Here is a 23,185-nt window from a genome sequence, read left to right on the forward strand (position 1 = left end):
AATTAGTCTCTGTTATAATATATTTATCATATAATATTCTTATTTTGTATATATCACTAAGAGCTCATTCACATTTACTGAAAATGAGCTGAACTGAACTGATTGGAGTTAAACTGAACTGAACTGATTGGAGCTGAACTGAACTGAACTGAACTGAGCAGAAACGAATATTTTATAAGAGAGGGAAATTAGGAGCTGATTTGAAATGAACTGGACTGATTGGAGTTGAGGTGAACTGAACTGAACTAAAATTAAGTAAATGTGAACATGCCCCAAGTTAGTTAGGTGAATATTTGGTGTATAATAATATCCTTTCCTAGTTTATTCCCTTAATTATAAAACTCTTGTATTTTGTATATAACCGATACATTGCTAATGAAAAATTAATCTCTAATCTCTTTCAGTCTCTTTACACCAATCTATTTGAAACTTTGAATCACAATCAATAAATATGATTTTAAATTCTATTACAACATCGACTTTTGTCTCTTTGAAATCTAAGAATTTTCTCCCAACTAAAACCTAATTTATATATCCGACTTAAATCCAAAATTTTCAAACACCTAATATACTTTAGATTACCTAATGACACACCTCGACCATACACAATCAGCTCATAATAGTAAAAAATGACTTTGTATGTATGAGATCTTCTTTGTATATGCTCCACTTCAAAATTTTCATTATCGTGTCACACTTCACTAAAGCGTTTACTAGACTTAAAATTTGGATATTCGACTTTTTCAAACCCCATGAGCCACGCCTAGGCGCCGAGACAAAAGTCACACCCCCCAACTTCACGGCAAAAACTCAAACCATTTATAAAATACGAAGCAAAAAAATCACAAAAAAAAAAAAAAAAAACTAAGTCTCCTTCTTCTTCATTTCTCTATCCTCTCCGAAGAAATCATAAATGGCGGTTCATGAAGAAATGGCGGAGATACTGAAGCCTCGAACTGATAAAAGAGATTACAAAAGAATTGTTCTCCCTAATTCTCTTGAAATTCTTCTCATTAGCGATCCTGATACTGATAAGGTCTTTTTCAATTTCTTGAATTGAATTTCAATTGATTGATTTTGATTTTGAATTTGATTTTGATTTGTTTTGTTGATGATTTGATGTTTTGATTGTGTTTTTTGACAGTGTGCTGCTTCGATGAATGTTAATGTTGGCTCATTCTGTGATCCTGAAGGTCTTGAAGGACTTGCTCATTTTCTCGGTATTTTCTCTCTCCTCTTTGCTTTCATTTTGCTGTGTTCCTTGCGGAATTGGATGATTGATGTTGTGTTTAATGATTGAAGTTGAATTTGTTGTCCAATTTCTTTGATTTCTTGATCAAATTGTGTGTCGAGGAGATGTGTTGCGATTATAAAAAAATCGGAGTTGGAATCGCTTTTGCTCCGTTTTTGTAGCGGACAAAAACGGGGCGAAGCGAGTATGATTGCTGTATGTTATCAAGATCGTCTGTTTAGTATTCTAGGTCTTTGAAGTAGGGGATAGTAAGTTAGTAGACTTTAGTCAATAGTCAGTATGACATTGGAGTGAAGTGAATATGATTTTCTGAATGTTATTAAGATCGTCTGTTAAACGATTAAAAAAAAAGGATGGATAAGGATGGATGTTAATCGAGTTTCTTGAATAAGGATGGATGTTAATCGATTAAAAAAAAGGGTTGCAAAATCAGTAGGGTGTTTAGTTGTTTGTGAATTGTGACGATTGACAATTGGCAAGCTGAGACCACTGCTTATAGTTGGATTGGTCAACTATGATGCTTGATAATGGAAGAGAAATCGTTCTTATTCTTATTTTACGTATGCTTATGTTATTCCATGACAACGAACGTCATGGAATATTTTGGTTTTATTGAGTTTGGTTGTTTGTTTTGATTTTGCATGGTTAGTCTGTTAGGAGCAAACCGATATTTTTGGTTGTAAAATAACCTTTTCCATTTCAATGCTGTTTTTTGCAGAGCACATGTTGTTTTATGCCAGTGAAAAGTACCCTATCGAAGATAGTTATTCCAAGTACATAACAGAGGTACTCAGCTTTTAATTAAGAAAATTACCTTGGCCTTTTAAATGTTATTCGGAAAGATCTAGAATCTGAAATCGGAAGTTATCAAGTTAAGAAACTAGTTTAAATGTTTCTTAATTTTGAGCCATATATAGGGCATTACCTTACTATGATGCTTATAATATACTACTACTACTTTTATGATTTCATAATATTATCATATATGGGGAGCATTGTAAGGGCCCCTCCCTCTGCCATTGTTTTAGTTTTAAACCTTGTCCTGTGTTGACATTGATTATAGTGTTGCCTTGTAAGTAACCAAACCATCATGTAGAGCAAGTGATTCAAGTTGTTTTTTTTTTGTTTGTGAAGGCGAAGGAATGAAGCATCTGTCACCTTTGACCTTTTCCTTCTTTTGATCAATGTCTATAGTGACATACTGGCATGGCTGTCCTAGGAATAACCACCATGTCTTTTTCCTCAAAGTAGGTCTACGAGCTGGTCTGAAGACAAATTTAGTCAATGAAGCTTTTATCTTTTCAATGACACTTGTTTGACCATGGTCCATCTGCCCCTCTGGTGTAAGGGATCTTCTTCCCTTGGTTCTGCCAGACATTGTGCTATAGGCCTATAGGGATGACCTTTTTTTTTAATTGGCCTAAATTGCACGCACTAAAATGGTAAAACAACTACGTGGAAATGCTGGTGATTATATCCTAACTGCTGGTTGTATGGTTGTACCTAATATGTGTTGGTGCATCATTGTTATAAAATTGAAAGTTAATCTTGCAATTAGTATAAGGCTTAGAACTTATCCTTTTTGAACAGACCTGACTTCTGATGACAGGTCATATTATGCTTGATTGCTTGTTAGTTGTTACAGTACAAGCTAGCTTATAATTATTGTTAGTAGATAAGATGAAAGTGTGTTCTATTGCTAATATAAATATATTAATTTTTGTTTGATGCACAGCATGGTGGCTCCACAAATGCTTTCACTGCATCGGAGTATACCAATTATTTCTTTGACGTCAATGCAGACTCTTTTGAGGAAGCTCTAGATAGGTTAATGGCGGTTTCTTTTTCTTATCCCATTAATGAGTTCAATTGCATATGCAACTACCTTTCTGTTTCTTTTTTATATTTGTTCTTGTTTTTTGCAAGTCTCAATCCAGATTCTTTTTTATTCAGGTTTGCACAGTTTTTTATTAAGCCACTCATGTCTCCAGATGCTACCATGAGGGAAATCAAAGCTGTAGATTCAGGTACGTTGGATAGCTGCCACCTTGCTGGTTAAGGCTTGGATTTCTTTTAATTTTGTAAGGTCCTCAACAAGATTATATGTTCAGGTATTCTTGTTTTTGTCGTCCTATTGACAACACTCTTTCTGTGTTATCCTTAGAACATCAAAAGAACTTGCTTTCTGATGGTTGGCGCATAAACCAGGTATTACGGTATATTTTTGTCTCTTTGTATAATACCTTGTCCAGTTGAGATATCTCAAATTCATTTGTGATGTTTGTGCTACTTAGGTGCTTTTTTTCTCTCACTTGATGAATCTAGGAATATATGAATTTCTTTTTGTTAAATCAATCAGTTTTGGGTCAACATAGATTTTGTATTAACGATCAACTTCCACAAGTTTTGTGTTTTAGCTACATAATTCTTTGTTCATTTTTCTTGTTTGATTAAGTGTAAGATATTTTCTCATTTTAATAATAATTCATATCTAATGCATGATTTCGTCCTTGTTTGCAGCTCAAGAAACATCTTAGCTCACCAACCCATCCCTACCACAAATTTAGTACAGGTAATTTGTATAGATATGGTGCTTTAAACATGTAAACATCCTCAGCTTGTACAATATTGAAGTTAATATTGTATTTTGGTTTTTCTTATGAGTTTTGATGGAGTTCATCCATGGCTCCTGTTTCAGTACACGAAGCCTTGCGTCCTTGCTTGCTTGTTAGATCTCTCAAGTTTGAATCCATAGTTTGAGGCATTGAGCTGCTTTTTTTTTAGAGTAATTTGTTGTCGGCACTTGGAATGTTGGAAGTAATCAAACTCATTGAAAAATTCACTTCATTAAGTTAGAACTACCTTCTATGGTCTGAGTACCCTGCACTAATCAATAGGTTAGCAGATTCTTCGCCACTGAAGGAGAAGTATAACACCAGGAGAAGAGAAGAGATAGAAGCAAAGTAGAAGAATGGAATGAAAATACCCTTTTTTTGCTTTGTTGTTTGTTTTTAAAACAAAGGGAATCAATCCCCCTACACCACCACCACACCACAACCACCACACCACCACACATTTCATCTTTCTCAGCCACCAAACTCCTCGTCGGCCATCCCCTGCCCCTCGCCGGCTCTCCCCCTCCCCTCGCCGCCCTTCCCCTCCCCTCGTCGCCGCTAGCCGCGTGAGCCACGACCTCCCCTCCCCCGAAAAAACCTCCCCTAGCCCCGCAAAACCCTAGCCCCGATCGGCTAGGGTTTCGAGGGTGGTGGGAGGGCTGGGCGGCGGTTTTCGGGGTCAAGGGAGATCGGGGCTAGGGTTTTGCGGGGCTAGGGGAGGTTTTTTCGGGGGAGGGGAGGTCGGCAAGGCTCGGGGGAGGGTAGGGCGGTGGTCGGGGAGGGGCGGCGGTGGTGATGTGGTGGTGTGAAGGTGGGTAGGGAATGGGAATGGAAATACCTAGGGGGGTGGGGAATGAAGTTGTAAGGATTTGGGGTAATGGGGAGGGTAAAGGGAATGAATAAAAGTGCTAAACAAACATCAACAAAGGGAATCGGGCCAGTTGATTCCCATTCCCTTTCCTGATTACCCCCAACCAAACGGCCCCTGAATGTTGTAGAATCAAACACTATAATTAGGGTTTGTGAGTGGTTTTAAAAATAGGTTTTTAAGAAAGTTTCTATGAAGTAAATGGATGGAATATGGATTATATTAATTAAGGCCATATGACCTTCTTTATGTGTCACTTGAATTCATGTTTGTATTATTTTCCCCTTTAACCTTTATACTAGTGTAGCTAAGAGGCAAGAGAGGTCTATGAAGGAATTTTGTGGTTTTTGGTAGGTGAGGATAAGAGGGATCATCTTATTAATTAAGGTTGTATCAATAGAGCTAAAGAAATGTGTCACCTATCTATTTTGGTAATATGGTCTATTGTACAGATGTGGTTGTAGCGTTTTCTGGACGAGCATGGCTCTCTTTTGACAAAGTGATTTGGAGTCTTTATGGTTGTCAACTGAATGGCTGTGATGTGTTGGCAAGGTCTTAGGTTCCTTATAAAAACACTTGGAAATTTGTTTCACAATCATGGTTTTTTCCTTTGGATAATGGAGAATGTGTTTTTTGATTGGGAGGATCTCATGGGAGAAGCCTATGTATTGCTTCCTCTTCTCTTTAAAGTTAGTCAATTTCTCATTATATACCCCACCCCCTCCCTTGTGATGGTTGTTGATAGGTTTCTTGGAACTTTCATTTAATGAGGATCGAGTATGCTTCTTTATCTAAATTCCATGATAAAGTGGTTGGCTAATTCTTCGAGGTCAATTGCTTGGCCTTCCCTTTACATTTACAACCATTGACCATGAAATGCGAATTACTCAATTTTGTTACGCTTCTGAAACAAGTGTATATGTTGTATTGCTAATTTGTGGAAATCTAATATGTCATAATAATCTAGATCACGCAATGATTTATCCCCTCACGTGTGTAATTTGGCTGTGAGGATTTGAGGAATCGTTAGTTTTGCATTGTTACGCAGCTTTAATTTTCCCTGAAAGAGGTTATTTGGTTTGGTACTCTGGTTAGGTTACATTGGATCATTGGATTGGTCCTTTTTTTTTTTTGAACGGCAATGGATTGGTCCTTTACTCTTCAGTATTATTTACATATACAGTGATTTGATTCAGTTTGGATTATATTCAAGTTTATCATCATTTTTCTTTTCTCTCTCTCTCTCTTTTTTTTTTTTTTTTTTTTTGAGTAGAAGTTTATCATCATTTAGTTTATCATAATATCATTGAATTTTTAGGGTGTAGTTTAGATCAGGTCAGTATCCTTTTAATTCAATTTGAATTTACCTAGTTTTTCATACAGTTCAGGTGAAGGTCATAGTACTTTGTATCGGGTTGGTTTTCATATGTGTAAGTGAAGGCATCAGAATATACAAGGCTAACCAGCAATTGGTTTTTCCAGGCTTCTGCATTTGCGATATTGACATTTTACATGCATTGACTATTGTTGACAACATAACATCTATTTATCCAATCTTACACTTCAAAATTTTTTAGATAATGCCTGCCCATTGAATATCTTAAAAGAATTCAAGAGTGGTGGCTGGTGGGATGTAAGCAACCTTCTAATTATTATTAAACTATTCAGTTGGGCAGCTCCTTTTTCCAAATGCCAATGTATAGTTAATTTTTGAGTCGGTCCTATTTGCAGGAAGCTGGGAGACCTTAGCAGAGCGGCCAAAGGCAAAGGGTATAGATACAAGAGATGAATTGATTAAATTCTACAAGGAATATTATTCAGCAAACCTGATGCGTCTTGTTGTCTATTCCAAAGGTTCTGATTGCTTTGCCTTTGTCTATGTTAAATTGATTAATGCCATAGTCAGCTTACATGCTAAAGAGTCAGTTTAATGTGTAAATTTTAGATAGTCTCGATAAAATTGAACGTGTGGTGGAAAGCAAATTTAAAGATATACCAAATACTAATAGAAACACTCTCAGCTTCCCTGGTCAGCCTTGCACATCAGACCACCTTCAGGTTAGTTTACACTATGCTCTATTAGCTGTATGTTTATGCCAAAAAGGTTATGCATTAATATGTGTTCTGTTTAACTTGTTTGTAGATCCTTGTTAAAACTGTCCCAATTAAAGACGGCCATAATTTGAGGTTTATGTGGCCTATCACTCCTAGCATTCGTTACTACAAGGAAGGACCTTGCAGGTATCTTGGACACGTTATCGGCCATGAAGCAGAAGGATCATTGTTTTACATCTTGAAGAAATTAGGTGGGTTTGATACATCCGTTACATGCTCCTGAAAACAAGCTTTCTAGGCGTACTTTGTTTGAATTGATTTCGTAAATACCTTTGATTTGAAAATATATGATTTGTGTTCAACAGATGTGTAGTAATTTATTATTCCATTAGTCCACAATAATATACAAGCGTACAATACATCAACAATTATTTTAATGTAATTTAAAGCACGTATTGACTTATCTTAAAAGTATATCTTCAGATTGATGTCTGGTCAACAAGAATTGATAGAAATCGTGATGTTTTTGATTCCATAGGAATAAGCTGCATATGAATGTCTAGGGTAACTAAAACATCTTAAATTTGTATCAAGATTGAATTTTTTTAAAATTTCAATAGCTATAAGAATATTTGAAGGATTTAACACTAAATGGATCTTGATCTCATAAATTTTGTAGCTAGTGTCTTGGTGATCTCATTGAATTTCCAAATTAACTTAGGTTTCTGAATGATATGGTGTGTGTGTGTGTGCAATCGGCTCTTGAAAGAGATACCAATTGTTGTTTCCTGGGTGAATCTTAAATTAGCAGTTCTGTAGTCTAAAGGAATTTTGTGAAGGGAAACACTCGCGTCTTTTTGCATTAAGGGGCTTTGATATAATCTTGATCCAAATTATCTCATATTCTCATTGTCTTTAAAATTTCAACTTTAGGTTCATACACAGTTGTACCTTATGTAGTCTCTCAACCTGATTGGTTTCAACATGGTTGCTTCTTTGATATTTCCATTCACTGTATTTAGCTCAATAACTTACATTAGAGTGCATGCTTGCAGGTTGGGCCTTCGGATTATCTGCTGGGGAAACAGACTTCTCTAATGATTACTCTTTTTTTAAAGTTGGCATTGAGCTTACAGATGCGGGGCATAGTAAGTGCTTAATTAAGTTGGCTTTATGATGTTGATTTTGAATGGGGGGAAGTATATGTGTATGTTCTTTATAGACTGGTGATAAAGTATTAAAGTTATATCAGGGGAGTTTGAATAAATGGCATTAACTTATTGTTGTTATAGTTAACACCTTTAACTTGACGGACAAACTTTTTTGCACGATTGTGGCACTTCCCCCGCTTCTTTCCAACCAAAGTTACCACCACCACTCTCAAAATGATTGACAGTTGGGTTCATTTTAAAACACATAATTTCAAATGTCCTCCAAATTTTCCAAAAAAAGGTTATAGAGCTATGTTATATTTTAATAGCTTGCTGTTTTTCTTTTGCATTAGTCGTTCCCCAAAATGCAAATAATGTTCTAAATCAATGCAATGACAGTTGGAATATATACATTAAGAATTCTGCAACTTGCCAGATGATCAATTAAGGGCTTCTAATTAGATTTTAAAATTAGTGATTTACTCCTTGGATCTCGGAGAGTCGGAGTTGCTGAAAAACTTTATATGCCAGGTGCACCATGCACCCAAGGGTAATTTCTGCTCATTTGATAGGTTTTTTATTCTCCTTTTAAAATATTAAAATGAGTAAACCAAACATCCTTGAGAGTACCTACCTCTATGTGCACCCGGGTGTATATAAAAGGTTCTGCAGAGTTGCACCTGATTTTAACGATGTCATTCATTGTAACATGTTTTTGTTAGTTTCCAAATTGCATTTATGTGTATGATTCCTTGTTTAGGTTTGGATGACTAAAATGTTCTTTATATAATGTGAATTTGTTGACTTACAATGTTTACGGAGTTGATCACTAGTCAGGAATCGTGACAATCCCCACCATATATGCAAAACTAAGCAGGTTGACCCCTAGTAGATCTTTCTCCGCGAGCCTACCAATGCATAGAGGAAGATCTCGATTGGATGGGGGATGAATGAAATAGAAAGTTTTAAATAATTTTGAATTCTAAATCGGTTGATAGTTGGATACCTTCATCTTTTAGCTTTTCTCTATGGTGTGGATCATTTTTGGCCTCTATCTAATCTATTTCAGAGAACATGCAAAATGTTGTGGGCTTGCTTTTCAAATATATCCAGCTTGTACAGAAGTCAGGCGTTTGTGAATGGATTTTCAATGAGGTTTGTTGTGAATTATCTGATCTGCCTTACTCTTTTGTTTATGTTTCAGACATTCATTTGGTTTAAGTAATAATATTATTTTATGTATCAATCAGCTTGGAATCTTTGTACTGTGTTCTTTACTTGATATCTTTATTTATACTCTGGGATTCTAAAGTCCTTTCATTTTTGTGTAGCTTTCAGCGATTTGTGAGACCTCATTCCATTTTCAGGACAAAAATCGTCCCTCAGATTATGTGGTTGATATTTCAAGCAATATGCAGGTAAGAACTGGTTTTTATTTTGGAAGCTGGTATGCTTACATTTTTTAACCTTGTGAGTCACTTAAGCAAATTTTTCTAGCTTGCCTGGAACTTTTTTGCCAACTTTATTCCCATGGTGTTCATTACTAAAATAACTCATATCACTGTAAACGCCTGTGGAAGCCCTAATATATGGTGTTCTGAAAGAATTCATGCTTATAATGATTTTTTAGCTTAATTACTTAAGTCAAATGCTTGATACTCCAAAAATATGTAAACATTTTCGTGAATTATCTGAGTGTGATACCTAACTATGTACCCATGTTTAACAAAGCAGTCAAATATGAGAACCATAGGCCAAAGTGATGCTTGATACTTCAATATTTTTTTTTAAAAAAAAATATTTCCATAGACAGGACAATCAGAGTTGAGCTGCTAAAGATTTATAAGTTCTTTTATATATATATATATATATATATATATATATATATTTATATATTAATCAACTCTGAATATATTCCTTCTTTTCTTCCCCAGCTAGAGAATTTGTGTTTAAATTCAAAAAGAATAGGCTCAACAACACCTTTAAAAAAAGATTTCCGAATTTATGAAATTTGTGTGTGTGTGTGTGTGTGTGTGTGTTTTGGGGAGAGGGGGGTTGATTAGGTTAATTTTATTTTGCAGCATCTACATGCTTAAGTTTCCATTCTCTGTGTATCATTACAGTTGTATCCACCTAGAGATTGGCTGGCGAGATCATCATTGCCATCTACTTTCAACCCAAGCACTATCCAAATGATACTAGATGAACTTAATCCAGAGAATGTGAGGTAAATCTGAATATTCTGAGAAGAATGTGGCTACTGTAATGATTTGGTGCTTCATTATATTTCTCTTAGATGTTTGAAAGTTAGATCCTTCTTCCATTTTTAAGTATTTAAATAATCCCTGTACACTAGTGTGATGCACGGAAAAAGCCTAGTGACGTGGTGGGACACATGCTGCTCAAATTGCTCAATAAGTAAATTAGGCTTTTTACAGCTTCTTCTTTGGTTAATCTATGACATCGCCGGCTTGGCTTGGTCATCTGTCTCTTGATTGTTTGAGTACTTTAGTTCGTGGCGGTGCCCTAGGTAGTGTCCCTGTGTCGGAGTTGTCTCCATGTATGGCCTGTAAACTGGGAAAACTTTTGGCCTTACCTTACTTCCTCTTCTTTATGTGTGATAGGCTTCGTCGCAGCCTATGCTGTGATGGAGAGATCAAAAGCATTAGGGTCGTGGCGTAGTTGGAGCTTAGATCGTCTTATTTTGTCAAAGATGACTCGTACTTTGCAAAGGGATGAATGGATGCTACCTGCAACGGACGTGGTGGTTCAGATTATAAAGCACAAGGCTTGTGTACAACGTAAATGGCTTTAGGCCATCACTCTCCAAGACTCACTACAATAATTTTCTGCCTGACGTCTTCTAACTTAGGCTATTTTATTTATACTACTTGATTGCTACAAGCTTTGTACTACTGCCTTGATTGTTAAGCATTTACTACTATTTGTCATCTAGCTAAATTACCACAGTGAAAGATAAAAGGCTGCCTGCAATTTCAGAACTGTTGCTGCTCATGGTAGTGGGTGTGTGTTGCCTTGTGTTGCTTGCTGTTTCTGTCTTCTTCTTCTGCAGTAGGTCAGAATGTGTGGAGGTGGTGGTTGGTGCATTGCACTACCACAAATCACATAATATTAATGGATCGTCATTTTTTTTTATATTTGGGGAGGAGGGGAGGGGAGGTCCATTGACTTGGTTCCGTAGCTACTGTCACAGTTTCCTTTCCAATTCACTTTGTTTGAATTGTTAGAGCGATAGCTATTTTAGGGTATCTAAGACTGGAGAAACCTTGTTGGAGAATTTCTGAAATATATGTACTTATGGAAAGATCAAATGTGCTTATGATCTTGATTTTCGTAATGAAAGTCCCTTATTTTTGTGTCAATTAATTTTTTGATTTGAGAACTAGGATCTGATACCTGATTCTTAGCATTTGTTGCATTATTTCTGTTTAACTTAATGTACATTCTGTCTCCAGTGTATTTTATTTTGTCATACACAATCATATTTCGCTCTCCATTTTCTTCTCAGCTTTGGTTGTTCTATTAGAAACAGTCATATTGGTTTATCGCAATCACTATTCTGTGGACCTTGGAACATGATGCTCATTGTGCTCCTAGACCACTACTTTGGAACTTGTTAAAATTTATTAACATAAGATAAGAGAGAACATATTTGAATACAGAGGGAAAAAAACTCTTATGTGTAAATATTTAGAACATTTTTGAATACGATGAATATTTATTGTTGATGTGGTTCAATGAAACTTCTTCAATGTTCCTAAATGTATTTCTAGAATATTTCCGGTGACAATGTGTGTAAATGAAGTTTCTTCTCTGTATTTAAATGTTTTTGCTGCATGTTGAATTGTTGATGTTAAGCAGTTTCCTTCTTTTGTTCATAAGTTTTATCTGTATATTCAAAATGTTGTGGTGTGAGATCAAAGTCTCTGATCCATAGAATATTAATTAATAGGTATATTAGTAGGGCATTTGGAGTTAAAATATTTGAGTTTATGACATGTCTTTGCTGTATACCAAGTTTACTAATACAGAATGGCTGGTTACGTGTCACGTTCATGGCAGGATATTTTGGGAATCAAAGACTTTTGAAGGGCATACAGACTTGGCTGAGCCGTGGTATGGAACATGTTATTCCCATGAGAAGATTTCCTCGTCGACAATTCAGGTGGCTTGAGTTCATTCCTTACATCTGTGTAATATTATTGTTTCGCTTTGAGGCTCTAAATCAATAATGTTGAGTAAATAGATAGAAGAAAGATTATTATGGAACCATTTGTATTATGAGGTGTAATTTCTATTCGTATCAGTAATGTGATTATGTTTGTTTGTCGGCATTTATTTTAACTTGGTTCATTTGCAGCAATGGATGTCTTGTTCTCCTAATGAGAATTTGCATCTACCAGCAGCCAATGTATTCATTCCTACTGACCTATCAATTAAAGATTTCAAGGATAAGGTATAGGAGTTCACACTATTCCTATTAAAGTATTAAGCTATGCATTGATACTCTTTTTTTTTTTTTTTTTTTTTTTACCATGATGATTAATCTTAATATTGAAGCAGGTCACATACCCCACTTTGTTAAGGACATCATCTTATTCCAGATTATGGTACAAGCCTGATACGATGTTTTTCATCCCTAAGGCTTATGTGAAAATAGATTTTCACTGCCCGCATGCTGGAAACTCCCCCGAATCAGAAGTCCTTACTGACATCTTCACAAGATTGCTAACAGATTACTTAAATGAATATGGTATGCTGTTAAGACATTTTTTTTTGGTAATTTTCCCTGTTGACATCTGTCTTTCCTCCTTTTATTTTTCTTTTTTTTGTATCTGTATTTTTTAAATTGCAGAATGTGAGAGTGCTACTGCATGCACGTTATTCAATATTTTATTCAGTTGGCTTACTACTTTCATAAAGCTTTTGATTTGATGTTGGAACCCTTATTTACAATATGTTGTAAACGTGATGTCTGCTGTCTCTTTTTCAGCTTATGACGCTCAGGTTGCTGGTCTTCATTATGGGATTAACCATACTGATTGTGGTTTTGAGGTATTACATTCATTTTTGTAATTAGATAAATATTCATAGCTAAAGGTGTGTGTACATATAAATTTTTTCCCGTGAAATGTGCATGTGGAAGTGAAAGCATAAAAGAATATCCTGTGATTCTAGTCTCATCTTCAAAACATCAGTTATTGGTTAATTTGTAGGGTTTAATGCCTGGTTTGTGAGGGATGTTAGTCATTCAATCTTGTCTAATGTTTGGTGGTTCCGTGCTTTGAATTGTCAAAAATTATTCACTTAGATGTTGCTTCTTGGTTTTGGTTTATAAATGAGCTCTAAAATTATGAATTGTAATAAGTTTTAAAAGAAGCTCGTTTCCTATGATGAGTGATAGCAGAAATATTCGACAAGGCGAGAAGCATCATTGTTGTATCACAATCTTCGTGGAGCTTTAGGCTAAGATTGGCGGGGCAGAAAATATTTATAATTGTAATTTGTAAACTTTGCATAGAATGTAGTTTTCTAGGGTATTTTAATGAAATTTGACACGCAAATTAGGAACCACGACAACTAAACAACGTATATAGCTTGTGTGTGCTTTTTGGTAAGGGCCAATCATTGTGGTTTTTCTGTTGTCTTATTTCTTTCTAATGTTACTTTGTTATGTTAGTTTCAAATTAGTAAACATAAAATTAATTGGAAATTCCATTTCCTTGTTATCACTTTTAGTTCAGAAAAGTATTAACTATTCTTCTGGTGTTTGAACTTTTTAATGTGCTTAGTGACACAAGCAAGATAAGTGTATCTTATCTTCATTAGGGTCTCATATCCTTGGTGGTTGGGGGGTTACTGAGAGGCTTTTTTTTTAGAAACTTTGAGTGAGAAGATTCTCTATGAGTTGGATCGGTGGATGAATGCATTTACCTCTTAAACAGATAGGAGACTCTTTTTAGGAGCTCGTTTTTTAAAACTCCTCTTTATTACCTTTCCCTTCTTTTTGTGCTTGTCAGGGCTATAAATAAGGATCATCCTTTTGCTTGGAATTTGGTGACTTATCGTATGAGCAGGGTGGGTTAACACTTCAGTATTGTGGTGCCCAAGAATATCTACCTGGTTGGAAAGTGGTTGTGTAGATTCCCTTTGAAATCTGTTTTTTTTTTTTTTTTTTTTTTTTTTTTTTTTTGGCATAGGGTTATTAATGGTAAACTTCAATCTTAAAGCAAACCACCATTGAAATGCGCTAATTGGCACAGGGTTTCCTATCTTAGCTATGGAAGTTTGTCTCCTAGGTATCTTCTTCTTTTCCTTCATTTGATCTTTCTTTAGGTGGGCAATTGGGCAAAATGCGAAGTTTAGGATTATTCTTGAGCAAGAGAGAGCAAACATTCTCAATTCTTTGTAGACTTTGGTTTTTTGTATTAAAGTATATGCCGGTGCTTTGTAGACTTTGATTTTTTGTATTAAAGTATATGCCAGTGCTTTGTAGACTTTGGCTTAGAGTGCTATTATTGAATGAATTGTGACAAGGATGATGAGGTGAAGTTGTTCCCGTGTGACCTTTGTAACTTGTGGCCGAAGACAAATAACGCTGTCTTATTGTAATTCTTTCATATGTCCATTGTGTTTGGTCCACTTTCAAATTATGCCATGTCCTCTGTTTTTCTTTACACTAATTGCTGTATTTTTTTCATCTTAGTGTCTTTTTATTTTTATTATAAATCTTAAAAACATGTTAATCAATTACCTTCATAAATTTACTGGTGATTAATTTCTTTGGCTTTGCAGGTGACAGTGACTGGGTATAATCACAAATTGGGGATCTTGTTGGATACAATAGTTGATATGATTGTTAAGTTCGAAGTAAGATCAGACAGATTTGCTGTTATAAAGGTAATCCATAGCTTTCTTAGAGTTCGATATCAATTTTTTGCTTTAAAGTCCTTTGGTATGAAGTAATTTCATTAAGCTCCCTCAAGATGTAACTCAACCAAGAGTAGTAGGCGTGGCAGAATATCATGTATTATTTGATCAGGGTTAAATTGTTGATTGGCCTCACGTTGTGGGATCTGCATTCTAGTAAAATGGCAATGTACATCTGAAGTATAGTTCTCCATTGTGTACAACATAGAAGAGAAGCATTGATTTTTTTTGGTGAGCACCCAAAATATTCTCACTCTACAAAGCCTGGCTTACACCCAAAATATTGATCCTGAGAATCGGCCAGGCTGATCTTTTGGCCTTATTCCTATGTTTAAACCATGCTAATACCTAGCCTGGATAAGTCATTGGCTCAACATAAATATGACCAAGTTTTCTGGATTTAGGCCGGTTCAATGCTTCAATCCCTAACAAATTGGCCAAGGTATTGTTTGAGCTAGGATTTATCTTTGAGAGTTGAGACAAATTTTATGGCTCATACTCAGACCAGGTTTTGTTTTAATTAGTTCTTTTTGCGACAAATATCATAAATTGGTTTCATATGATCTATTATGTTATATGCAGACTTATCTGAAAAGGATTTTGACCATAAATTGGTTTCATATGATATATTATGATAGTGTTTGTTAAATCACTATTTACTTACTAATTTGTATGCACATAATCTTCTATGTATATATAATTAACTTACGATGATAGCAGTTGTCTAAACTAATTCTTCTACCCCACAGGAGACTGTATTAAAGCAGTATCAAAATTTCAAGTTTCAGCAACCGTATCAGCAAGCAATGTATTACTGCTCATTGATTTTACAAGACAATTCTTGGCCTTGGATGGAACAACTTGAAATTCTACCCAATCTTGAAGCTGATGCGCTATCCAAGTTTGTTCCCTTGATGCTCTCAAAAGCATTTCTGGAGTGTTATTTTGCAGGTTAGTATCCCTAAAATTACTTGAATGTATGCATCTTATATCAATCTTCTATTTACTGCTAATACTGGTAAGTTTTCAGGGAACATTGAGCAGGGTGAAGCTGAGTCAACTATTGAGAAAATCGAAAGTGCTTTTTTTAAGGGTTCAAACCCTCTTTGCCAGCCACTTTTTCCTTCACAATATCAGACTAATAGAGTTGTGAAGCTTGGAAAAGGCAAACGTTACTGCTATAGTGCCAAAGGCTTAAATCCAACTGATGAGAATTCATGCCTTATTCACTGTATTCAGGTAATTTCCATGTTCAGATTATGTTTTATTGTTTTTAATCTTTTTGCTTTTTTTTTAGTCTAAATGATTTCTTTAGTGCTTTATAATCTCTGTCGATGTTGCTCTGCAAATTTGCAGATTTATCTATATCAATATGACTGAATGTGCCAAGGCTTTCGTTAGGTTTAATAGCCATTATTGCTCCTATGTAATTTAAATAGGAATATTTTGTTAAGCCAAGTCTATTAGACTTAAAACACCACTATTTCATGAAGCTAAGTCAATATATTTAAAATATGACTATTTCAGTATTTCATCAAGTACAGTACATTCTACTATGAATTTTGAACTTCCCATTTTGCAAAATATTGTCTCAAAATGTAGAGTAATTTGTTACTTGATGTGGGATGAAAGGAGTGTATTTTTGGGTTTTAATGTGAACTACTACTTAAATTGTCATAGGCACATCAAGATGAATACCTGGCAAATGTAAAGCTTGAGCTTATTGCTCTTGTTGCCAAACAACCAACTTTCCACCAGCTTCGATCTGTTGAGCAACTTGGATACATAACTGTTCTTATGAAGAGGTGAAGTTTGTGGTCCTGATTTTTTGTAATTTAAACTGTTGTGATGTATTTACTGACATTGCTCTCTTGTAGAAATATTTTTGGCATCCATGGATTGCAATTTATCATCCAATCTACAGCGAAGGTACACTGAGTGCAATCAATACATGCATATGTTTGCTGGAAAGCTTGTCGATGACGCCATGTTAATCACTTTGCTTTCCTACTATACAGGGTCCAAGTCATATTGATCAAAGAGTTGAGGCATTCCTTGGTAAATTTGAGGGTGAACTTCGCCAGCTTAGTGAAGATGAATTCAAGGCAAGTGAGACATGTTTAAACACTTATCTGTTGGCACTAGCTTGAATTAGTTATATAGTACATCAAAAGCATTTGTTAATGATGAAAATATGTGAACTTGTTTCATGAATCAATTTTTTAGTATTGATGAAGAAAAGTTCTACAAAATTTCACTTGAGGTAAAATGGTGCATGATATTATAAGATTTTGAATAATAGTAATTATAGCGATAATAATGGCAGTAGCGTTAGTAAAAGTAATCTAATATATTTATCATTACTGCTATTCAGCTATTGACATGAGATGATGAGTTCTTGTTGAACACACTAGATATCTCAATCTGGCATTTTAATAGATAAATAAGGGAACTTCATAGATGATAATATCCCATTGTTTTTTTTCCTGAATTATAAACGAATCATTTAATGAGGCTGCAAGGGATGATCTGCTATTCTGATTTCTTGATGTGTAAATCACTTCGACTAATTGTAATTTTATTAGAAACAGAAAAATCTCAATTCACTAGTTGACAGCAAACTGGAGAAGCACAAGAATCTGAGAGAAGAATCTAGATTCTTCTGGAAAGAGATTACTGATGGGACTTTCAAATTTGACAGGAGAGAATCTGAGGTATGTGTGCCATATTAACACAAAAATCTTAAAAACTGGATTTCCTTTCAGGTTGTACAGCTCATATTGTTATGTCATGACAGGTCTCGGCATTAAAGCAGCTTACCCAGAAAGAGCTAGTAGAATTCTTTGATGAATTCATCAAAGTTGATGCTCCCCGAAAGAAATCAGTGAGCGTAATGGTGTATGGATCCTCACATTTATCAGACTATGAAGCCGATAAAACCAGCACAGAGCAAGCAAAGTATGTTCACATTGATGATATCTTCACTTTTAGAAGAACACAACCACTATATGGCTCATTCAGAGGTGGTCGGACTCCTACTAAACTGTAAGGATTACAAACTGAGGAGAAACCGAGAAAGGGACTGCATTCAAAGGCAAAGAAGACTTATCATATCTTGGTCTCTTGCATGAATTTTAGTTGTGTGTTGGTTGATGTAATACATTAGTACAGAAATAATACAACAGTACTACCTATACTTCTTTTTTTGACTAGAAGACATTACCCATAGATAATATTTTATTTTTTTTAAAAAAGTGTTATATTTTCATATACTGTTATGTTTTTACGAGCTATTGTTTGTATTAATAACATTCCATCTAAAAAATCAATTGTACTGTAAAAGTGGTTAATTTGTACGAAAACATAACTGTCTTTAACATATGTAAGTACTATAATAGGGATTGTGTTGGAGATTACAAACGTATTTGTTTTTCTATTTGTTTCGTACTAAGAATGGCCATTTACCAATCTAATACGTTGGTGACATTCTATAACTATGGAGTATAATTGTATTAATATACTTCTGTATTAATATAGTACCTTCTGTTTCCTAAACACGCTTCCGAAGGCGCCAAAAGAACCGTGGCAATAATGTTATTAGCCATTTCCTGCATAAACTATATTCTGTTCACCTTCCAAAATTACCTTGTTGTGTAAGGCGAACCAAAATCAATAAATCTGAATCTGGAGCTTTTAGTTAACTATGCTGCTATTACTCTCATCTGCAATCTGATCATTAGACAAAAAAATATGCATATGTTTATTAATTAGAATAAGTTATAGAATTAGTTATTATTGATCAGAAGTTTCTGATAAAGCACAATCACATGTTATCTTTAGGAAGATGAATCTCTGGGGTCCCCCTTTCGCTTAAAAACAATTTAATCTTACGTGATTATTGAACATTAGTAACAGTATTGCTGTCTGTATGAAAAACAATTGACATGACTTATCAAAGGGGATTATTTAAATCCATGCACCCAAAAACCTAATACTCATTAACTGTAGATTAATTGGCCAATATTGGAACATTAAGTAATTTGTGACTATTATACTAGAACTAGAATAGACAAATTAGCCAGGTAATGCTACTGTAGATGCTTAATAGTAACGTCCCACTCCAACATAAACTAGTCATACAATCTAATTATCATTTTTTTTTTAAATGTGAAGTCAACTTTTGTAGTATAGCACAATAAAGTTCTATTTTCTTTTCTAAATTTCTACAATAAATTAAACTACATAGAAGTACTCCCTCCATATTTTGTACTCCATTTTATAATACGATACAAAGCACGGAGTAATTTACTTAAAAAGCCACCTATGAATTCTCTTCCCATTATTTGACTTTTAATTCATGTCCTTGTCTTAAATATCACCCAAAATCTTTTTGCAATTCATTTTACAGTTTAATGTTGATATAATTTAATTGTATTTTGTCCCAAATAATTAACAAGAGCTGAAGGATTAAAGAAAAATTACCGTGTAAATAAACGGGTCAATCCGGCCTCCTGCCCCACTTCGCTTAACTTCTTCCATCCTCAACAACCTGCAAAACATCCAATTCCCCAAGTCAAACTACAAAACCACAAACTTAACACTTCAAAACTAAAAAGATGAGCAAAAACATACAAAGTACTCGTATCATTCAAACTCAACAAAAAGCATAAAAAGGCGCCAAATTATTGACTAACATTCTGAGAGCTTTACTGGTGTCAGGGCTATCACCAAGAAGCTGCCTGATGCGGACTTCAGAAGCACACCCCTTACATGACAATAACCTTAGAATTGCTTCTGCTCTGCGGCTTATGTATGTTGGTCCTGTATCTCTTCTTCTCTTCTGCTCCACCACCACGGCAGCTGCCACCGCCTTTCCCCGATTCCTTCCGCTCGATATCTCGCTCGTACCGCCACTCGACAAGCATGAGCTCTCTGTGGTAGTGGTGGTGGTGCCTTCTGTGATTGCTTGAGAGGTTGATGCCTTATTTGGGGTTTTTGCTTGTGGCTTTGCCCAGTTTTTTGGTGCGGATTTTTGGTCAGTGTATCCCCTGTAAATTACTTTAGTCCTAGCTCTCCGAGCTACCTGTTGAACAAAATTAATTTTTTTCAATCCAATAATTTGTTTTATAATCATGAAAAAGAGCATGAAAACTTCATATACTATGTACCGGAATGATAAGCTCATATTTTTGAATGCTAATTTCCTGAATTAATTACCATTTACTGAATTTTTTGGATGGTATGAAAATTGAAGACACGAAAACACGAGTCACATTTGATTTCAAATAAACAAAATCATTTACAGGATATATGTGATCATATTTATGCTTTGTAATTTGGAAAAAGTAACAGAAATTAGTTTCATTGATGATTTGAATTCAAATTCCTACATGAGAAACTCATGAACTTAAGGAAATGGAGTAAGATAGTCATTTGGAAAACAGAGACTCCAAAAAATTTATCAAAAATCAAATCTAGAGCAAAAAAGAAGCTAAATCAAAATGCTACTTGAATGTTTGAAGTTTCAATTTCTGAACAAAGCTTCAAGTTAGATTGCACAACAATTTTTTACAATGGAACAGTGATTTTTGAACATTATCAATACGTCTCAAATGTTACATTCAAATTTGTAAACCTAGAAATCGAATTTTGATAAAAGTGAAATCAATTGGAAAACATTCGGAAAACAGAGCTTCAAAATTATTGCTATTTCAAATTACATTACGAAAAATTGTTCGAATTTATGATTCAAATTCAATAAACTCATATTATTCAATTCATACAACTAAAATCAAAGCTAACTACATCAATTCCACTATTCAAAAAAAAAAAATTAAAAAAAAAAAAAAAATACATCAATTCCAAGTACTAGTAAATTCCAGATCAAACTCAAAGCAATTAACGCATGCAAATTGAACCGAAATTCAAAATATGAATAAAAAAAAACTAATAAACAGATTATAATCAAGAGGAATTCTCAGCAAATTAGCAGAAGTTTACTGAAAATGAACTCATTAATTCTCAAATTTTGCTCGACAATCATAAAATTTACTCAATGGAAGATAAAAGTAAATAAAATTACAATAGCAGCTCAATCGCAGAAAATTGTATGAAATTTAAGCTATAAATCTCTTCGGTTCCCTCCAATAGCAATAATTAGAGGATACATCAAATTCAAATTCAAAATCTGATCCAACAAAAACTAGTAAATTTGCAAATATTCCAAATCAAACACTAAGCAATTAGCTCATGTAGATTAAACCGAAATTCAAATTATGAATAAGTAAATAGTGATAAATAGAATATATCAAAAGCAATAAGCATAAATTGGCAGAAGATTGCAGAAAATGACCTAATTAACTAGTAAATTTTGCTCGACAATCATAACAATTACGTAATTAGCTGAACTTAAACATAACAGCAACTCAATCGCAGAAAAATCAATGAAATTCGAGCTAATAATCCTCCAGAAGAATAATTAAGCAGTAATCAAAGCATAAAACTAATTTGAATTCGAATTCAAAATGCGATCCAACAAAAAACTAGTAAACAGAGTATAACGAAGAACAAATTCACAGAAAAAATCCAGAAAACAAAAATTAAAGAGAGAAAAGTGACCTTAAGCTTCATCGAACGGTATCGAGAAACAGCAGACGCCATGAGCTGCAAGCGATGAGTCGAAACAGAGTAATCGCTCGTCAGCGAAGAACGACATGGCGTCGTATCACTACTCTTCTCCAAGCTAATCGTCTCTTCTTCAACTTCAACAGAAACCTCACATAATTTGCTCTCATAATTTTTCGCAGATTCCTCCTGCAAATTCAACCTGCAAAAATCAAAATCGATCAGAAATTCGAACAAAATTTCGATCAAAAATTTTAAGAAATCAAACAATTTTGATCGAAAATTTCGCATTACAATGAATTTGTTGTTGTTTTTGTTGTTGTTATTGAAGTTTTTGGGAGAGAGAAATTGGTAGAGAGAAGGAGAAGAGCAGAAGCAGCTGTTAGTTCGAGTTCAGTTGGAAAATCTTCCATTTTCGTTTTTTTGTAATTTTCTCTCTCCTCTGAAAATGGCGGGCCTCTGAAAATAATTTGAATTTTTTTCTACTTTCTCTCTCTTCAACGGTTTATATTTATTACGTGGTATGGGAGAGTAGATGAAAATAAATGATCAGACGGCTGAGATTTTATGTTTTGCATGTGATTGAAATGGAAAATTAATATGGGAATTTTATGTTTATTTTTTTAGTTACTAATGTAAAATGTTACAAAATTGATTGGTGAGGTTTCTTTTATTACACATTTAATGAACAATTTTTATTTTATTTTGTAGTTTACTAGTCTTGCATTTAACTACTCCATAAACTCGTAAATCTACAAATATATGAGAAGCCGCCCCTTTTTTCCTTTTCCTTTTCTCTCTTCTCTCTCCTCTCTCTTCTAGGGTTTTAGTTTTTTTGACCGTTTAGGCCGAAAATAGTCTAATTTCTTCGAAAATTAGACTATGGGCCTGTTCATATTTATTGAATTGAGCTGAACTGAACTGAACTGAACTGAACTGAAAAATTAAAATACATAAAAATATATGAAAATGTTTATGAAAATTAATGATAATATATATAGTGGATTGTGAAAAATATAAAAGTGTTTTAAAAATAACTGTATTTTAAATTATTATATTTTAAATTATTAAATTTTTGTGTATTATATTTTAAATATATATATATAAATAAAAAGTATTCTTCAACATTTTACTGTAGTCAATCGTTGCTTATTGTACTCTACACAATTTTGTTCGTTTACATGAACTAGGAATTCCATTCACGCACCAAGTTGAAGTCATGGGACCAACAGAAGATCATACTATGTACGATGATAACAGAAAAGTAGCTATGGATATTGTACGAAACCAAATAACTGATCAGATATGGGAGTCAATTAAGAGGAATGCCGAGGCGATGGAGCAACTTAATGAAGAAGAAGAAGACGAAGAACTAACCGATTATGAACGCTAGTAACTGTTGTGTAGTACTCTCATTTTGTCAATGAGTTCAACTATAAAAAAACATGTGACCATTTTGAACGACGAATATAATTTAAAATAATAATAATAATAATAATAATAATAATAATAATAATAATAATAATAATAATTAAAAGTAGCTATGGATATTGTACGAAACCAAATAACTGATCAGATATGGGAGTCAATTAAGAGGAATGTCGAAGTGATGGAGCAACTTAATGAAGAAGAAGAAGACGAAGAACTAACCGATTATGAACGCTAGTAA

General features: G+C 34.3%; 2 protein-coding genes across 2 annotated transcripts; one reads left to right on the plus strand and one right to left on the minus strand.

The window, feature by feature from the left end:
• The first annotated feature begins 632 nt into the window (after window positions 1–632).
• On the plus strand, window positions 633–18,312 carry LOC110691497 (insulin-degrading enzyme-like 1, peroxisomal). The gene is made up of 26 exons (XM_021868434.1): window positions 633–1,036; window positions 1,145–1,220; window positions 1,971–2,038; window positions 2,988–3,079; window positions 3,206–3,279; window positions 3,417–3,460; window positions 3,773–3,824; window positions 6,467–6,589; window positions 6,681–6,793; window positions 6,879–7,041; window positions 7,846–7,938; window positions 9,011–9,096; window positions 9,273–9,359; window positions 10,065–10,168; window positions 12,025–12,127; window positions 12,323–12,418; window positions 12,526–12,715; window positions 12,956–13,017; window positions 14,758–14,862; window positions 15,642–15,843; window positions 15,923–16,131; window positions 16,573–16,697; window positions 16,770–16,821; window positions 16,911–16,997; window positions 17,484–17,606; window positions 17,690–18,312. The coding sequence occupies exons 1-26, from the start codon at window positions 914–916 to the stop codon at window positions 17,939–17,941; spliced, it is 2,904 nt and encodes a 967-aa protein (XP_021724126.1). The 5' UTR covers window positions 633–913; the 3' UTR covers window positions 17,942–18,312.
• A 1,007-nt stretch (window positions 18,313–19,319) lies between these two features.
• On the minus strand, window positions 19,320–22,042 carry LOC110691369. The gene is made up of 4 exons (XM_021868287.1): window positions 21,811–22,042; window positions 21,511–21,718; window positions 19,587–19,975; window positions 19,320–19,441 (listed from the first exon to the last, which is right to left on the minus strand). The coding sequence occupies exons 1-4, from the start codon at window positions 21,927–21,929 to the stop codon at window positions 19,360–19,362; spliced, it is 798 nt and encodes a 265-aa protein (XP_021723979.1). The 5' UTR covers window positions 21,930–22,042; the 3' UTR covers window positions 19,320–19,359.
• Window positions 22,043–23,185: the final 1,143 nt, after the last annotated feature.

This window comes from Chenopodium quinoa, unplaced genomic scaffold, assembly GCF_001683475.1.
Source record: "Chenopodium quinoa cultivar QQ74 unplaced genomic scaffold, ASM168347v1, whole genome shotgun sequence".
Lineage (NCBI taxonomy): Eukaryota > Viridiplantae > Streptophyta > Magnoliopsida > Caryophyllales > Amaranthaceae > Chenopodium > Chenopodium quinoa.

Coding starts and splice junctions, on each gene's coding strand:
- LOC110691497 (XM_021868434.1), top strand. CDS start 914: ATGGCGGTTCATGAAGAAATGGCGGAGATACTGAAGCCTCGAACTGAT. Junction 3,080..3,205: donor TTTGAGGAAGCTCTAGATAG/GTTAATGGCGGT, acceptor TTTTTTATTCAG/GTTTGCACAGTTTTTTATTA. Junction 16,998..17,483: donor TTAGTGAAGATGAATTCAAG/GCAAGTGAGACA, acceptor TATTAGAAACAG/AAAAATCTCAATTCACTAGT.
- LOC110691369 (XM_021868287.1), bottom strand. CDS start 21,929: ATGGAAGATTTTCCAACTGAACTCGAACTAACAGCTGCTTCTGCTCTT. Junction 21,719..21,810: donor AAAACAACAACAAATTCATT/GTAATGCGAAAT, acceptor TGATTTTTGCAG/GTTGAATTTGCAGGAGGAAT. Junction 19,442..19,586: donor ACCAGTAAAGCTCTCAGAAT/GTTAGTCAATAA, acceptor GATGTTTTGCAG/GTTGTTGAGGATGGAAGAAG.